The following is a 17,876-nucleotide window of genomic DNA, read 5'->3' as shown; positions in this document are numbered from 1 at the left end:
AAAGAAGGATTCTGGGTGGACTCCTCCTGAAGGTCGAAACAGCAGCCTGGATTTCTACATAGACTGCTTCCGCCGACGTGCACGAGCTGAAATTGTGGAAAAGCAGCATCGCTTACCCCATAACCTCAGCCATGCAGAACACAGTGCCATCCACAGCCTCAGAAACAACTCTGACATCATAATCAAAAAGGCTGACAAAGGAGGTGCTGTCGTCATCATGAATAGGTCGGAGTATGAACAAGAGGCTACTAGGCAGCTCTCCAACACCACTTTCTACAAGCCATTACCCTCTGATCCCACTGAGAGTTACCAAAAGAAACTACAGCATTTGCTCAAGAAACTCCCTGAAAAAGCACAAGAACAAATCTGCACAGACACACCCCTGGAGCCCCGACCTGGGGTATTCTATCTGCTACCCAAGATCCATAAACCTGGAAATCCTGGACGCCCCATCATCTCAGGCATTGGCACCCTGACAGCAGGATTGTCTGGCTATGTAGACTCCCTCCTCAGGCCCTTCGTTACCAGCACTCCCAGCTATCTTCGAGACACCACTGACTTCCTGAGGAAACTACAGTCCATTGGTGATCTTCCTAAAAACACCATCCTAGCCACTATGGATGTAGAAGCCCTCTACACCAACATTCCACACAAAGATGGACTACAAGCCGTCAGGAACAGTATCCCCGATACTGTCACGGCTAACCTGGTGACTGAACTTTGTGACTTTGTCCTGACCCATAACTATTTCACATTTGGTGACAATGTATACCTTCAAATCAGCGGCACTGCGATGGGTACCCGCATGGCCCGACAGTATGCCAACATTTTTATGGCTGACTTAGAACAACGCTTCCTCAGCTCTCGTCCCCTAATGCCCCTACTCTATTTGCGCTACATTGATGACATCTTCATCATCTGGACCCATGGAAAAGAAGCTCTTGAGGAATTCCACCATGATTTCAACAATTTCCATCCCACCATCAACCTCAGCCTGGACCAGTCCACACAAGAGATCCACTTCCTGGACACTACGGTGCTAATAAGTGATGGTCACATAAACACCACCCTATATCGGAAACCTACTGACCGCTATTCCTACCTACATGCCTCTAGCTTTCATCCAGATCATACCACTCGATCCATTGTCTACAGCCAAGCTCTACGATATAACCGCGTTTGCTCCAACCCCTCAGACAGAGACAAACACCTACAAGATCTCTATCATGCATTCCTACAACTACAATACCCACCTGCTGAAGTGAAGAAACAGATTGACAGAGCCAGAAGAGTACCCAGAAGTCACCTACTACAGGACAGGCCCAACAAAGAAAACAACAGAACGCCACTAGCCATCACCTTCAGCCCCCAACTAAAACCTCTCCAACGCATCATCAAGGATCTACAACCTATCCTGAAGGACGACCCATCACTCTCACAGATCTTGGGAGACAGACCAGTCCTTGCTTACAGACAGCCCCCCAATCTGAAGCAAATACTCACCAGCAACCACACACCACACAACAGAACCACTAACCCAGGAACCTATCCTTGCAACAAAGCCCGTTGCCAACTCTGTCCACATATCTATTCAGGGGATACCATCATAGGGCCTAATCACATCAGCCACACTATCAGAGGCTCCTTCACCTGCGCATCTACCAATGTGATATATGCCATCATGTGCCAGCAATGCCCCTCTGCCATGTACATTGGCCAAACTGGACAGTCTCTACGTAAAAGAATGAATGGACACAAATCAGACGTCAAGAATTATAACATTCAAAAACCAGTTGGAGAACACTTCAATCTCTCTGGTCACTCGATCACAGACTTAAGAGTGGCTATACTTCAACAAAAAAGCTTGAAAAACAGACTCCAACGAGAGACTGCTGAATTGGAATTAATTTGCAAACTGGATACAATTAACTTAGGCTTGAATAGAGACTGGGAATGGATGAGTCATTACACAAAGTAAAACTATTTCCCCATGGTATTTCTCCCTCCCACCCCACCCCCCACTGTTCCTCTGATATTCTTGAAAAGAAAAGGAGTACCCGTGGCACCTTAGAGACGAACAAATTTATTAGAGCATAAGCTTTCGTGAGCTACAGCTCACTTCATCGGATGCATTTCCGATGTATCTCACGATGTAGCTCACGAAAGCTTATGCTCTAATAAATTTGTTAGTCTCTAAGGTTCCACGGGTACTCCTTTTCTTTTTGCGAATACAGACTAACAGGGCTGCTACTCTGAAATCTGATATTCTTGTTAACTGCTGGAATTGGCCTACCTTGCCTGTCACCATGAAAGGTTTTCCTTCTTTCTCTTCCCCCCCCCCCCCCCCGCTGCTGGTGATGGCTTATCTTAAGTGATCACTCTCCTTACAGTGTGTATGATAAACCCATTGTTTCATGTTCTCTGTGTGTGTGTGTGTGTGTATATAAATCTCTCCTCTGCTTTTTCCACCAAATGCATCCGATGAAGTGAGCTGTAGCTCACGAAAGCTTATGCTCTAATAAATTTGTTAGTCTCTAAGGTGCCACGGGTACTCCTTTTCTTTTTGCGAATACAGACTAACACGGCTGCTACTCTGAAAAAAGCATCTATAATTCTCAAAGTTACCAGTGCAGAATACCACATCCCACCCCCCATAAAATCACTCTGGGGAGTTAGTCCCTTCATAAAAATGTATTAAACTTTTTCTGTGTGGGGAGAGTGCTACAAATTTCAAATTTAGTCAGGGTTTTCCATTTGGGCCCCCAAACTACAGGGGAAAATCCCCATCTCCTCTACCCTGTTCTCTTCTGTCTTCTCACAGCCATCAGGGATTGGGGAGCTCCCAGAGCATCCTGCTATCCTATCCCCCACAACCCATGCACACAATCCCTGCAAAAGAAAAATCCCCATCTGGAGAAATCACATCCACTATTGCTGGTGTTTTCTGCTTCTCACTGGGTCCAGGGAGAAGCTTGGGGCCATCATTCATCTCCAGGGAATCATAGTGCAGGTCCTGATGTAAGGAGTTGGCCTGGCTGTTGTCCACCATCCCCACTTTCCTACATGTGCTCTCAACTGCTGCCCTGGTTGCTTCTGTTGTGACCCTGTGGATGATTTTCAGCAAGTCAGTGAATTCATTGCTAATTTAATCTTTGCAAAAGCCTTTGTGCTTACTGAAGTGCGAGAGACAGAAAAAGAAAAAAAAATTTGATTTGAGAAAATCTTATGTCCTGATTACCTGACTGCATGCATTAAAAGTGGCATTCTGAAGAAGGGAACAACCTCCATTTATCTCGGAAGATTTTTAGAAAGTATTTCTTGTAATTGATTTGACTTGACGATTCAGTCTCACTTAAATCATTTTCTAGGGAGTAAAGTACTTGACCATATGAAATAAACATTACAGATTTCTTTGCTTTCCCTTTCATTGATCATAGTTAATCAAATTATCTATTCCTGAATTTAAATATTTGCTTTATGCATGTGAAGTGAATATTTTATAAAAGCACTGCCCAAACCAAATATTGTAAATATTGGGAAGAGATTCTTTTTTATAAAAAATAAATATAATATCCATAAGGCATACATTTCACCTTTAGGATATACAAAATGCAACAACCATAGATGGGTCTAGTGCAGTGGTCCCCAGACTATGGGACAAGTCCCCCTAGGAGGCTGATTAGGAATATTCGAGGGGGGGCAGGCCAGCCCCTATGGGGACAGAGGGAGCACCACCAACCCTGTTCTTCCCCCATCTCTACTCTGACCTCAGCCCTAGCCCTGGCCCCAGCCTCGGCCACCGGCTCCCATCCCCACTCCCGGACACAGCTCTGCTCCCAAGCTTGGCTCCTGGCCCTGATTGCAGGCCCACACCCTGCCGCAGCCCCTGGTCCTGACCGCGGCCTCGCTCCTGGCTGAGGCCCCAGTGGCAGCGCTGGCCCAGCTCCCAGCCCCGGCTCCCAGCTGTGGCTCCTGGAGGGGCACAGATCAGGTAAGGGAGGGATGTGGACAAAAATTTTGGGGGATGATTGGTCTAGTGATCGGCTACTCATGCACCACTATATTAAATTAACATTTAAAATGAAGAATTTTAGTTGTTAATTTACTAGATTTTATCCTGACTAATATTATTGGTCTTGAGTGTCTTGTGAAACACTTGAATGTCCTGACTAAAAATACTATAGGAAATAATCTTCCCAGCTCACAGCCTGTGTTAGCAGAATGCATTTCCACAGGGCTTATGAACGGAGGAATTTATCCCCAGTTGCAGTTGCAGCACATGTCAATGGCACATGGGGGCTATAGAACCTTATGGAGGATGTGATAAACTGCCCTCCCCACTGTGTAATACAACTGAATTTGTTCTGGTGAGTCAGGAGTGGACTCTAAATGATCATAGGGGTACAATAGGGGGAGCAGTATTTACCCCAATAATAAGCTTCTATAGTACATAACATTTTAAAATTCCTCTTATTACTAAAAACATTTTGGAGCTTCCACATCATACAAAATATACTACATTATATTGACAATAACTGGACCATGTGAGGACAGACATTCCTATGACTGGTTTGGTCACAGAGACCCGCTTGGGACTGTCACCTGTCGTGCTGAGATTACCTCTGAGCCTGTTTTCCCTGCCAAAGCTTGAGACTCCAGAGCCCTGCCTTGTTGAGCCAGACATGCAAGCCTGCTACAACATAGACCCAGGTCTGATCCGTGCCCCCAAAGCTGCAGATTTTAACCAAAAACTGCTCAGCAGGTCACCTATCCCCAGCACCCAGACACCCAGTTCCCAATGGGATCCAAACCCCACATAAATCCGCTTTACTCTGTATAAAGCTTATACAGGGTAAACTCATACATTGTCCACCCTCTATAACACTGATAGAGAGATATCTATTTGCTATCTCTATCTATTTGATAGAGAGATATCTGTTTGCTCCCCCAGGTATTAATCACTTACTCTGGGTTAATTAATAAACAAACGTGATTTTATTAAGTATAAAAGGTAGGAAATAAGTGGTTTCAAGTAATAACAGACAGAAAAAAGTAGGTCACCAAGCAAAATAAAGCAAAAACAAGCAAGTTTAAGCCTAGTACATTAAGAAACTGATTACAGATAAAATCTCACCCTCAGAGATGTTCCAATAAGCTTCTTTCACAGACTAAACTCCAAATCCTTTCCCCTGATACAGTCCTTGTTAGTTCCAGCAGACATCTTAGGTGGAAACTAGGGGTTTTCTCATGACTGGCACCCCTCTTTGTTCTATTCCACCCCCTTTTATAGCTTTGGCACCAGGTGCAAATCTTTTGTCTCTCTGGGTCCCCACTCCTTCTCCTAAATGGAAAAGTACCAGATTTAAGATGGATTCCAGTATCATGTGATATAGGCACATGTCCTGTGAGACTCCAGCCTCCATTCTTCTGGGACTGACTCACAGGAAGGCTTGCAAGTAAACAAAGCCATCTACAGTCAATTGTTCTGGTTAATGGGAGCCATCAAGATTCTAAACCACCATTAATGGCCCACAATTTGCATAATTACAATAGGACCTCAGAGTTATACTTTATATTTCTAGCTTCAGATACAAGAATGATGCATGCATACAAATAGGATGAACACACTCAGTAGATTATAAGCTTTGTGATGATACCTTACAAGAGACTTTTTGCATAAAGCAAATTTCAGTTACATTATATTCACATCCAAAGCATATTTTCATAAAACATTTGGAGTGCAATGTCACAATTCCATCTTACCTTGAAGTACTGCAAGTACTTAAAATATATCACTAATGATTTAGATGTGTATATTGGTTTGGATATCCTCTATGTACTCCCACAAATTGACTGATCAGATAGGGTTACAGTAAAATTTGCAGGAAATATATTTATGAATCAAGTATAAGAAAGGGAGTTTTATTACTTGCATAACTGACAAACCTGGGACATTTTTTTGGAAGATAGCCGTTGGGAATAATAACTTAGTGACAAAACAGAAAAAGAGTAATAATTCATAAATTAGCAGGTCATTAATCTTGTCTTTATGAGAGAACAAGCTAATTTATTTCAGAGACAGTTGAACCTGAGGTACAATTTATAATCTTTTTGATAGCCTTGTAATGTTGAAAAGCTCATAATGTAATATATTATATTACATAGTAATAGTATATTATTCATCCTTTGAACTTGAGCTATTTTTATGAAATAATGGAGGGAACAGACAAGAGAAGTATCCACTTTTTGGAACATAGTCAAGCAACAGGGAAGTATTGGTTTGCTGTATAATTTTCAGAGAGGTGAAAATTGAATAAGTGGGCAATATCATTTGTGAAAGAGAGCAGCATTGTAAATGAAGATTGATTGCATTTTTAAAACACAATAGTTGCCATTAAAATATAATTTGAAAATAATGTCACACATTGAGCCTGATTGCCTCCTTTCTACAAAATAACCCAGTGCAGGGGAGAGTGGAGGAGGAAACTATTGTATGAGTTCTTTTCCAAGCTCTTAGCTGAGGTAGGTGGGATATGTCCTCCCTTGTGGAACAAACTGGGTGGTGGTGTCTTCAAACCCTGTGGATCTCAGTTCCAGCTGTATTAAAGTTCTGTGCCTCTGTACTGCTCTACATTACATGTAGGTCTTTCTGCACTGGTAGCTACCCTTGGAAGTCCTCATGAAGGTGCATTCTTCAGCATAAAGGGAACCACAGAGAAGCTATTGTCGCTGCAAGCTGCATTCACTTTTTGCGAATTCCCTGAAGGGCTTGTGGGGGGCTGCTCCTGGGAATACCCATACCTCTTTCTGCTCACAGCCACTATCTTGCCTCACATGTCTTCCCCTCCTTTTCTGCACTGGGCCCTCTGCAGAGTTCATGGAGGAGGCTGACCCTTTGCCCTGGATCACATAAAGAGAGATGTGTAGATTACAGGGGGAGTGTTATGGTCAATGGTATCTGCAATATTATAGTTATTTTCTATACTGAGTTATGTCCTGACTGGCTTTAACAATGATCTTAATAAGTTTATGAGGGAATGATATGATGAAACTTCTTACAATGGCATGTAGCCATCTGCGACTGCTGGTAGTAAATATCTTTAAGAGCCGCTGATGGGACACTAGATGGGGAGAGCTCTGAGTTACTCCAGAGAATTCTTTCCCAGGTATCTGACTGGAGGGTCTTGCCCACATGCTCACGCTCTAACTGATCACCATATTTGGGATCGGGAAGGAATTTTCCCCTGGTTCAGATTGGTAGAGACTGTAGGATTTTTTTGCCTTCCTCTGCAGCATGGGGCACGAGTCACTTGAAGGTTTAAACTAATGTAAATGGTGGATTCTCTGTAACTTGAAGTCTTTAACCATGATTTGAGGACTTCAGTAACTCAGACAGAGATGATGGGTCTATTACAGGAGTGGGTGGGTGAGGTTCTTTGGCCTGCAGTGTTAGATTAGATTATCATGATGGTCACTTTAAAGTCTGAGTCAGACTTTAAAACTTTAAAGTCTGAGTCTGTGTCAGATACCACTGCATGATAATTGTAGACAAATGTTTTTAAGTGGTAGTCACTATGTATATGGTATCTGGCAAAAGATTCATATGCAATAAACTTTTCTAAATATAATAAGTAAATAGAGCTTATATATATATTTTCTCTACGCAGAACAAGAAATTATACAAAATAATGTTATTTGGAAGCTTAAATATATTCAAAAGTTTCTCTCTAGCAAAATTAATTTTGGCTATGTATAAGTGAAAAGACATCTGTGATTCCAGAGTTACTTGCCTGATGTGTGTACTGTGGAAAGAATCTCCTTATACAAACTGCAATGTCTCTCCGGATGTTTGTGTGTGAAATATTTTTGGAACACTTTACATAATTATACTTTTTTTTTTTTTTAAGATAAAGATACAGCAGTTGAACTTCCTATAAAATTTACTCCACAATATCCTGGTCGCTATCCCTGCCAGATTCTGCTGCAATCTTCCTATGATATCCGGGTCTACTTGATTGAGTGTGTGGTGAATACAGACAGTGCTGAGGCTGAGCTTGAATTTGTAACACCAGCCTATCAGGCCGTGATTCAGGACCTACCGATAGTAAGTCCATTTTATAATTAGAAGGTTAAATCAAGATTCAGGATTATTGGATTCAGCCTTTTAAATTAAAATGAATATCTATGTATCATAAAACCCACAAAAGTACTGAAATACTAACTTTATCTTGTTGCCCAAAGTCTAAATGGTATGTAAACATAAAACTTGTTTATGGAAAAGAGTTACTTATTGTTTTCGGTCCACCTAAATAACTATTTAGTCTGTTATTCCTAATGATTTTTCTTCTGTAACTGACACTTATTAACATACAGGATATTGCAAGTAGTGGGGAAAAGGTTGGTATGAGTAGTATGAATACTACATGTAAGACTTCTGGCAATGGAAGGAAAGCAGAAATCTGAATTAAGGAGCATGATAGCGGAATTAAATATTGTACAGATCATATTAATGTATTTTTTCCCCACAAAAAAGAAATTGTTTTTAAAAATAATTTTTAAGAGAAATGTGAGGTTGTAAATAATACGTAAGGCTACAATTTAGTCATGGGTATTTTTAGTAAAAGTTATGGACAGGTCATGGGAAATGAACAAAAATTCACAGCCCATGACATGTCCATGACTTATACTATAAATACCCCTGACTAAATTTTGGAGGATAGGGGATGGCACTACTGGTGTGGGCATCCCGGGGGGGCCACTGCTTGGAGGGTGGCCATGGCCAGCAGCACCAGCTGCAGGGATCTGCTGGAGCAGCAGCTGCTTCTGCTGCCCTGGGACCGCTGCCTGGGCCACCGAGCAGCAGCTGCTCTGGCCACCCCAGGGACCGCTGCTCAGGAAGACCCTGGGGCTAGACATACCGGCCGCTACTCAGGCCGTTCCCGGGGCAAGCTGCCCGGGGCCACCTGAGCAGCAGCCAGTGAAGCTGGCTGCAGAGGTGCTCCAAGAGTGGTCATTGTGGCTGGCCCTCAGGCCACTGGACAGCTGGCCCCGGAGCCAGCTGCTTGGGTGGCCCCGGTGTTAGCCTCACTTGTCACTGCAGAAATCACGGAGGTCGCAGAAAGTCACGGAATCCGTGACTTCCGCAACCTCCGTGACAGATACAGAGCCCTAATAATATGTAATATAGATACATTAGAAAAGTGTATTCAAAAGTTAAATATTTGAAGCGTTCAATACTAAGAAACTATGGTGTAAGAGAGGGGTTCAGTAATTAACATACTAGATTAATAACTATTCTGATCTACTCTAATAATTTATCTCCGGCAACGACCAGGACCTGATGCTCCAGAAACTGATGCAAGAAATCCCATAGTGCATAATTATGGTATAAGCCGACAGTCTAAAAAATAGATTAGAGAGAGAAAGAGTCAAAGTGTGAATTTTGAGCTGTAGGGTTGGGTATCTTCTTCAGAGAAGACATTTTCAAGCTTTTGAGGCCGTCAGCAGACTGTCTCAAATTAAAAGATAAAGAGAGAAAACAATGTGGCATAAAACAACAAAAGGAAGACTTAAAGGTTCTGTTAGAAGTAAAAATGTTACTTAAGGTTTGCACCAGGAACTGAGAGTGCTGCACATACCATATTTTGTGTGAGGTGGTCAGGAAGAATAGAGAGTGATAGTCACACTGAGAAAGTCACACTGAGATCTGATGGGACGAGAAGAGGGGAGGGATCCATGATCAGACACGAGATCAGTAGCTTGTCTGGAGAAGGATAGTATTGTGAAAGCACAGTGAAACACTGAAAATAACCAAGGAGGTTGTTCTGAAAGTAGTTAACGAAGAAACACTGAAAGTGAAACATCTCTGAATGCAATCTTTTCACTCTCTTTTCCTTGCATTATCTTTTTATTATTAAGACAAAAGAAACAGGGAAAAATCATGGGGTTGTATTAAATGTACGTTTAGAAAACACACATACACACACGCACACACACACACGCACACAGATCCCAGCCTGTTTTAAAATGTTATTAAATTTGCAAATAAAGCACTAAAAAGTTGAGACGTATCCGAATTTAAGGTTATCTGGGCAACATAAGTTTCTACTTTCTTGTGTATATGCATAATGACACAGTCTTTAATTGAAGAATTACATACTTTATTTACATTTTCCACAGGGCCCCTGTTACCTTCAGTGTGCAAGGTAGATGGTGTGCAAGGAATGAAATGGTGGTTCAATATTTTTGTCCTCCTCATTTTATGTGTCCCGCAGGTCTTATTTACTGCAGGCCACTATACCCAGCTCTGAATAGAGAAGGAATAATTTCTTCGTGGGCTTTTCTATGGCATTCATCACAGGAGTGATACTTGACATTAATGAGTTTATCTTTGCAACACCCCTGTATGGAAGGGAGTGTTTTAACAGATGATGAAATTTGGTGTATTAAGGATGAAATTTCCCCAACTTGACACTTGAGGCCTGATGATTTTGGATGGTGTTTAGCATTTTATAGCACTTTCTGTTCAAAGTACTGTAGAGACATTAACAAATTAATCCTCACAGCACTCTGGTGTGGCAGGTGGGCAAATTATTATTCCCAGTTTTACAAGTGGGGGAATGGAAACTGAAAGGCAAGGTGACTTGCCCAGGCTACACAGTGAGCTAGTGGCAGAGTGAGGATAAGATGTCAGAGTCTTTTGAATCCCAATCCTGTGCTCATTTCTTCAGAGCACACTGCCTTAATGGGTGCAGTGCTCAGCTTCCACAGCACACATTGACTTCAGCTGCTGTTGTGAAGAGACATTGAGGATGACTGGATGTGAAAGCTGTGGTATGTACATGATCCTGGAGGGGGGAACCGGTAAGAGTTTTTTCTGCATGAAATGCCATCTTATAGAACTGATGGAGGAAAAGATCCGAGGTTTGGAGATGCAGGTGTAGAAACTACAGTTTCTTGAAGGAATGAGGCAGAGGTTCTACAGTCAACAGCCTCATCTGTTCCATAATCTTGCATGATTTCCTGTGCACTGATCATCCTGTACACTCACAAGCTGATCCAAAGCCAAAGGGAATCAATGGAAAGACTCCCAATGACTTCTATGGGCTTTGGATCAAGCCCTGAACAAAGCAGGGGTCAGAAAATTAAAAAATGTATGGTAATGCAAATGTCCAAGGTATTAGAATTAAGATTGCCCAGGCAACCTAAATTTTGGCATTTCCTAACATTTTATTGTTTTGACTTTGATAGTGTTGTTGTTCTATGCAATTTTAAAGTTGTTTTTTAAAAGTAAAATTAATAATTCTATTACTTGAAGCTATGTATTGATATAGTTTTTTCTGTTCTATGTATAAGGAAATTTTGCAGTATCTCGGGCATAATAGTGTGATTACTACAGATTAATAATGTGACACTGTATTTCCATGTGTGGGCAGGTCCTTCTTCAGCTAATGAACAGCATTCAGCTATGGAAGAATTTCGAAGGTGATACAGTTGCTCTTCTCTGGCTGACAGATCTTTTCCTGTTTGAGGCCAGAGAGAGCAGTTTACATCATGTATTGGTCTCTGTCTCTGTACTGATAGGGGAATCAAAGGCCTATGGCTATTTTAAGCCATATTTCCTGGCTGACATCATGAGTAGATCTGTCAGCCATAGGAAAAAAAAATAATAAAGGAACCATATTCTGCTCCAAAATTTCAACTTTGCTCCTTTTTACCATGCCGATAACCAATCAAAATGATGGGGATCTTTATTTCTCCGAATTTTATTTTCCTTTTTAAATAATAAGTAAGATAATGGATATTGATCTGCTCAGCCTGTCTATTGGGCCTGCTCCTAGAACTGGAGTTTCTTTTGTGTGTTGCTGGATAAAGGGTGTGCTGGTTTTAAAGAGGATGAGATTCTGATGTTGTGGAGCATGAGAGAAAAACGTATTTGCATGAACTCTTCATCTCCCATTGAGCCTCCAACTTGTCAACACATAACTGTTGTTTTTTTCTTTCATACTTTGGGTTCTGCCACAGGACTGTCTGTCTGCTAAACAGTTTAGTGTTCAGCAGAGTCAGTATCTAAGTGCATATGGTTAGATTGAGCCCATAATTATAAGTACAATCAAACTTATTTTATAGTATGAGTACGTAATACATGAATTTTTAGAGCATTCCTACTAGTACCTATAGTGCCAGCATTATTGAACTTATGGTTGAATAAATTTAAGCTTTTAAAAATATAATCTTTATTTTCCTAAAATCTGCTCTGAGTTGGCACTTTTGAAAAAATAAAGATTGTGATCTGATTTGGTGTCCATTCTAAGAATTAATGGTTAGAAAGTTAAATGTAGCTGCAATTGCAATTGCAATTGTATGTTATAACTTTAAAAGTACCATTTGGATGACATCTGTTTTTTTTCCCCCAGAGTAATATGTCTCATCAGGACTGGAAACTTCAAGCAATCCTACAGGGACATTGTTTTTATGGCCCTCCTCTCATATATGTGGGTCCAGGTGAAACATCACAGTATCCTCTCATGTTTAAGCCCATTGCTGAGTGTGTAACTCTGGTAAGAGAAAAGAGACTTTCAGCCTTTATAAGAAGTGCCGCAACACATAAAACTGTGCCTACACTCCAGGAAACCCCTTAAGCAGGTGTTTAACATTAAGCATCTGCTTACAAGGTTTTCTGAATCAGGATTATTCAGGGCAAGACCTTTTCCTGAGGATGTTCATGAAATAAGCTGCCCTCAGGGGAGCTTAGGCTAATATTTTGTATGGTCAATTTTTCTTTTCTCGTGGTCCTACCCTCTCTCTCTGCCCACCTAATTTTAATAAAATTATTAGGTATTCTATACAAATTGCAAACACTCTAATTACAAATATGTACAGTGCATTCCAGCCTTTATTTAATCAGTAAATTCAGGAAATGCCAATTTTAAGGTTCTTTAATAACAATGAGTATCCCTCATTGCATATATATGCCATGGGGATTCTATAGGAATGGATGTTATATTAGTTCATTCATTAATTTCCATTGATAGTTATGTCATTGCTCACATTGGGGTGGATTCCCAGGCACTCTGTGCCAATGGTAGTTGCCATTCTGGATATTATGAGGTACATACCAGGGCAAGGGCTGTTTCAGCTTTTAACAGGAAGCAGTTTGTACTGAGCTACTCTGGTGTTTGGCATGCCATACAAAAACACAAATTTACAGTACCACTCTTTTGCCTAACACAGAATAATTGCTTTCTACAAACTACAATAAGCTATTCAGATTCCTTACTAACATCAGTATAATGTAGTTCACAAATCCAGTAACAAAAATACAAACCCTCCTAAAACAGTTAATAGTCCTAAAGACAAAACTCATCGAAACTAAAACAACCCAAGCTAGGGAATATGGAATTATTCCCTGGGAAAACTGTCATTACACAGGTTTCAGAATTGCAGGCGTGTTAGTCTGTATTCACAAAAAAAAAAAGGAGTACTTGTGGCACCTTAGAGACTAACAAATTTATTTGAGCATAAGCTTTCATGAGCTTACGAAAGTAAGCTCTAAGGTGCCACAAGTACTCCTTTTCTTTTTGTCATTACACAGACAACAGAGTTAAGATCGTTGTGTGGTTGTACTCTATATTTCCTGCTTCATGAGAGTTGGAGTTTGGTATATTTTATCCTTAGCAATTATTAATTATTTTCAATAAGCTTTTTGTATGTTTGAATTATATATTATATTTGAAAAATAATATAGGATGTAAGGAGAGGCCACATTTTAAAGGATATGCATGAAGGGTTAGATTTAAGAGTTGAGTATTTGTGTTTAACTCTGTATTTTCTAACTTTTGAGTGTTTGGTTTCTCATTCTTAATGTTACACTAATATTATTAATCATTATTATTTATTTGTTAGGCACAGATACTGCACAATATTTTTGTTTGGAGTATATAATCTCTGTGTGTGGATAGCCATAGTTCACTCTGTTACACTGGTGCAACTTCACTGGCTTCAGAGGAGTTATTTCAGTGTACATGAGAATAGAATTTGGATATGTGATGATATACATATATATATATATATATATATCTCATCACATATCCAAATTCTATTTATGTAGGTATAAAGCATTTAGTGTGTTTGCACATACTCAGCAGACGTGTATCACATGTAGATCCCTACACACAACCGGTCAGGCATGAAACACCAGTTCTTTGGAATCTCAGTCTCACAGCAAAATATCAAGAGGTAGGTCACCCACACAAAACCTATGAAAAAAGAAAAGGAGTACTTGTGGCACCTTAGAGACTAACAAATTTATTAGAGCATAAGCTTTCGTGAGCTACAGCTCACTTCATCCGATGCATCCGATGAAGTGAGCTGTAGCTCACGAAAGCTTATGCTCTAATAAATTTGTTAGTCTCTAAGGTGCCACAAGTACTCCTTTTCTTTTTGCGAATACAGACTAACACGGCTGCTACTCTGAAACCTGTGACAAAACCTATGTACTCCCACCCAGAGGACAGATTCTGTCACTTTTGTAGTGCGGTCCTTTCTCTCCAGCCTGGACTAGTTTAATACCCTTGTCTGTACTCTAGTGGTGAAATCCTGGCTCCACTGAAGTCAATGGGAACTTTGTCATTGATTTGAATGGGGCCAGGATTTCCCCCAAGGTTCTCATTATTATGGAGACTTTCCCGGCAGGTCCCTGCTCTCTCAATACTCTTAAAACTCTCATTATCTGTTAGTGTAGTATTGATGCATCTGCTCTTTATCTTTCCTACCAGAATGAGGATCCCCAAAATGGAGTTACCTTATGAAAGAAAGCTGTGGATGCTGGAGTTCAGTAGATAGTTCTGATGCTGATTGCATTTTCTTCATCTTTCTTTTAAAATTATAATCCACAGGAATTCGTCCCAATCTTTCCAGACTGTATCATTAAATAAGTTGATGGTTTTCACAAGGGTCTTCATTTTTTTTAAACAGTTTGACAAAATCATTCCCTTTGGGGCCAAATTTCACCTACCGTCAATTTTAGCAAGATGCAAAGTTTCTTCCTCCTAGGCCATTGATTTAAATCTGATCAGAATTTAAATAGCCAAAAAATAGTGAGTTGCAAACAGGTCAGCTTCAGCCTTGTTACTTAATGGTTTTAAGATTTCACTGTTTTAGTTTCATCCATAAATGTGTTGCTGCAGTTATCATTCAAAGAGGGAATAAAATTCATAGGTTGTGAGGGAGGATATTAATGATCTGAGTTCTCATTTTGTATTTTCCCAAAATGTTAGAATTCTAGTATTCTGATCAATGCAGTGGGCAAAGCTACTAGGCACAGTTACTATGTGAAAACTAGCAATAATGTTGAAGTCCAAGATACAAAAATGAAATAGACAAATTTTAATTGTAATTTATTGTGTATGAGGATTCATATAACATATAAAAGAAAGAGTTATTGTTGTCTCTTTCTTGTGTATAGTAAATAAAACTGATTCAAAAAAGTTTAGTACCAAGAGCCACCTCCTGCACAGGATTCTGTTGGATGGGTACTGCTGGAACAAAGAAGTACCTTTCTCTTCCAGTTTTTCATGTTAATTAGGAATAGTGATGGTTCAGAAAATATTTTCTTGGAAGGTATATTTCTTTGCCGAGTAGAAGTAAACAAGTGTATAATCAATATACGTGAGGCACTATACTGCTAACTCTGTAATATAGGAAAATTAGAAATAAAAGTCATTCTTCCTTAAGTTAGTCTTCATTAATTCAGCAGAAGTGTTTACATATATGCTAGAGTTAAACAGACAACACCTCCCTGAAAGCTTGTTTCACTACCTGGACTCAAGATTAATTAGGTTAAGGGAATTTGTCTGGCAGCCATGCAAGACTCACGCAGTGCTGAAATGTTCTCATTTTTTTCTTTGTCACAGGGCAAGCTTATTCTTCAAAATGAAACAGATGGCACTAAACACATCTTTGGCCTTAAGGGAATAGGGAGGAAACCTCTTGCACTGGATCATATCGTGATAGACTGTCAAGTGAGACAAATTACTCAGAAGGTCATAATGGTGCCCAATTATACCAAGAACAAGTTGACATACAAGGTAAAGTTGTGGAATGTTAGAATATATGTATCTTTGTCAAAAAGGATGCTAATGATGGTGTGAAAATAACATAGTAAGAATATTGCCATAGTTCCTATTTATTAACTTTCATTTGGCAGTAAGAAATTGTTTCTATATCTAATAGGATTTAGCTTGTTATTACTATAGTTGACGTTTCCATAGGACAGAATTGTTTTTACTTTCGTGCATGATTTATTATACATTTCATGAAGAAAGATTTAATTATTTCTTACTATTAAATAATTTAATACTTTTGTTTTTCACTTTTTTCACTCAGTATATTTTACAAGTGGTTTGAGATAAGCCTGTTTCCGTATGTAAAATTAATTATTGCAATTTTTGTAAATCTTGCTAACATGAGTATCTTGTAAAAGAGTTCTGTGTCGGGAGCTTAGAAATCTCAGTATTCCAAACCTGTAAATACTCAATGAAAGTTAGGTTTTAGCCAAAATGACATTTTAACCCTGGCTTTAATTAGGCATATATGTATTATTTAATATAAATTTTCTATTAATATACAAATATTGTATTTGTTAAAATAAAGCTATTTAGGTTGCATCATCAAGTGCTTGTAAGTAAGGAAATGCCAGATTTACAGTTGCCTGTGGAACCCGGATTCTGCCCTCATGCTCTAAACAATGGAGGTCTAAGATCTCCTTTAAAAAGTCACAGGAATCTTTCATAATGCAAAGTGTAAAGCAATGTACATAGGCATAGGTATCTTCTCCCCATATAATGTGTCTAGAATGGTAAATTGTCTGTACTCTATTAGAGGCAAGTCCTGTACCCTTTGTGGATACATTGGACTCCCAGGTAGCAGAGCTAGTGGCTTCCTGCATGCCAATAGGCAGGAGATGGCTGAGGATTGGGGCAGGACCAGAGGACCACCTCTTTCCTTCCCAGTCACAGAGAAGGTTTTCTAATATTATTCAGGGAAGATTTGGACTTAGTGAATAAAAACCACCAAGAGATCTTTTGTGGTTTTTAAAGCTGAGCAGAAAGGGTTGTGGAACTGGGGACGGAGGGAGCAGAGATGCAGGGTGGGTATTGTAGCGCAGCACCTGTGCAACACTCACCATGTGGACTGTTGAGGCAGGAAAATTGACTCTCAGAATGAATAGGATACTTCACCTGGGAGCTTCTATTACAGTTTTTTGTAATAGATTTTGTAATAGAAATCTAGCATGTCCTTCGCTAGTGCTGGCCTCAGGCAACTGCTCGTATACAGTTGAGTGAGACCCCAAATAGTCCCCTGCCTCATTAACCTTTTCCCTCTGCCTTGATGTACATATCATCATAGGCTGTGGTGTCGTTACTGTTGTGGTCAAGAGTTGCTGAAGCACTGAGATTCTGTCTGCCCTATGTGCATATGTGCAAGAGAGAGAAAAAGCTTGGAACTCTCTCCCACTCTTGTGCTGTAAAGTAGCTGGAATTGGACCCTAAGTATACAGTAGTGTTACCATTGTTTAGGTGGATCTTGGTATACTGCATACATGAAAGAGGATTTCATTTCTGCACACACAGAATCTGTTTCCCACTCTAGACTGTACATTTATACTATCATAATCAACAAAGATGATACCTGGACCAATGGATGAGCAAGTTTATTTCATTCTACAGTGCAGGAGAAATACTTCAACACTAGTTATTTACTCTTCCACTTCTGCTTTGACATCCACTGTTGATGGGATTTCTCCAGGTTGAAACCATTAGACACAATGGAGCAGAATAAACCAAAGCCTGTAATACAGGTGAAAATGTTTTACC

At 40.0% G+C, this 17,876-nt stretch overlaps 1 protein-coding gene across 1 annotated transcript in view; it reads left to right on the top strand.

Annotated features, from left to right (window-relative positions):
- Positions 1 to 17,876, top strand: part of CFAP47 (cilia and flagella associated protein 47) — a 638,800-nt gene that overhangs the window by 358,428 nt on the left and 262,496 nt on the right. Inside the window, exons 46-48 of the mRNA XM_043505538.1 lie at positions 7,908 to 8,104; positions 12,417 to 12,560; positions 15,915 to 16,088. Of these exons, the coding sequence (XP_043361473.1) occupies positions 7,908 to 8,104; positions 12,417 to 12,560; positions 15,915 to 16,088 (515 nt within the window). The remainder of the gene's footprint in view (positions 1 to 7,907; positions 8,105 to 12,416; positions 12,561 to 15,914; positions 16,089 to 17,876) is intronic.

Source organism: Dermochelys coriacea, chromosome 1 (genome assembly GCF_009764565.3).
Source record: "Dermochelys coriacea isolate rDerCor1 chromosome 1, rDerCor1.pri.v4, whole genome shotgun sequence".
Lineage (NCBI taxonomy): Eukaryota > Metazoa > Chordata > Testudines > Dermochelyidae > Dermochelys > Dermochelys coriacea.
Note: the sequence above shows the minus strand (reverse complement) of the source record. Positions and strands in the feature narration are given on the sequence as shown.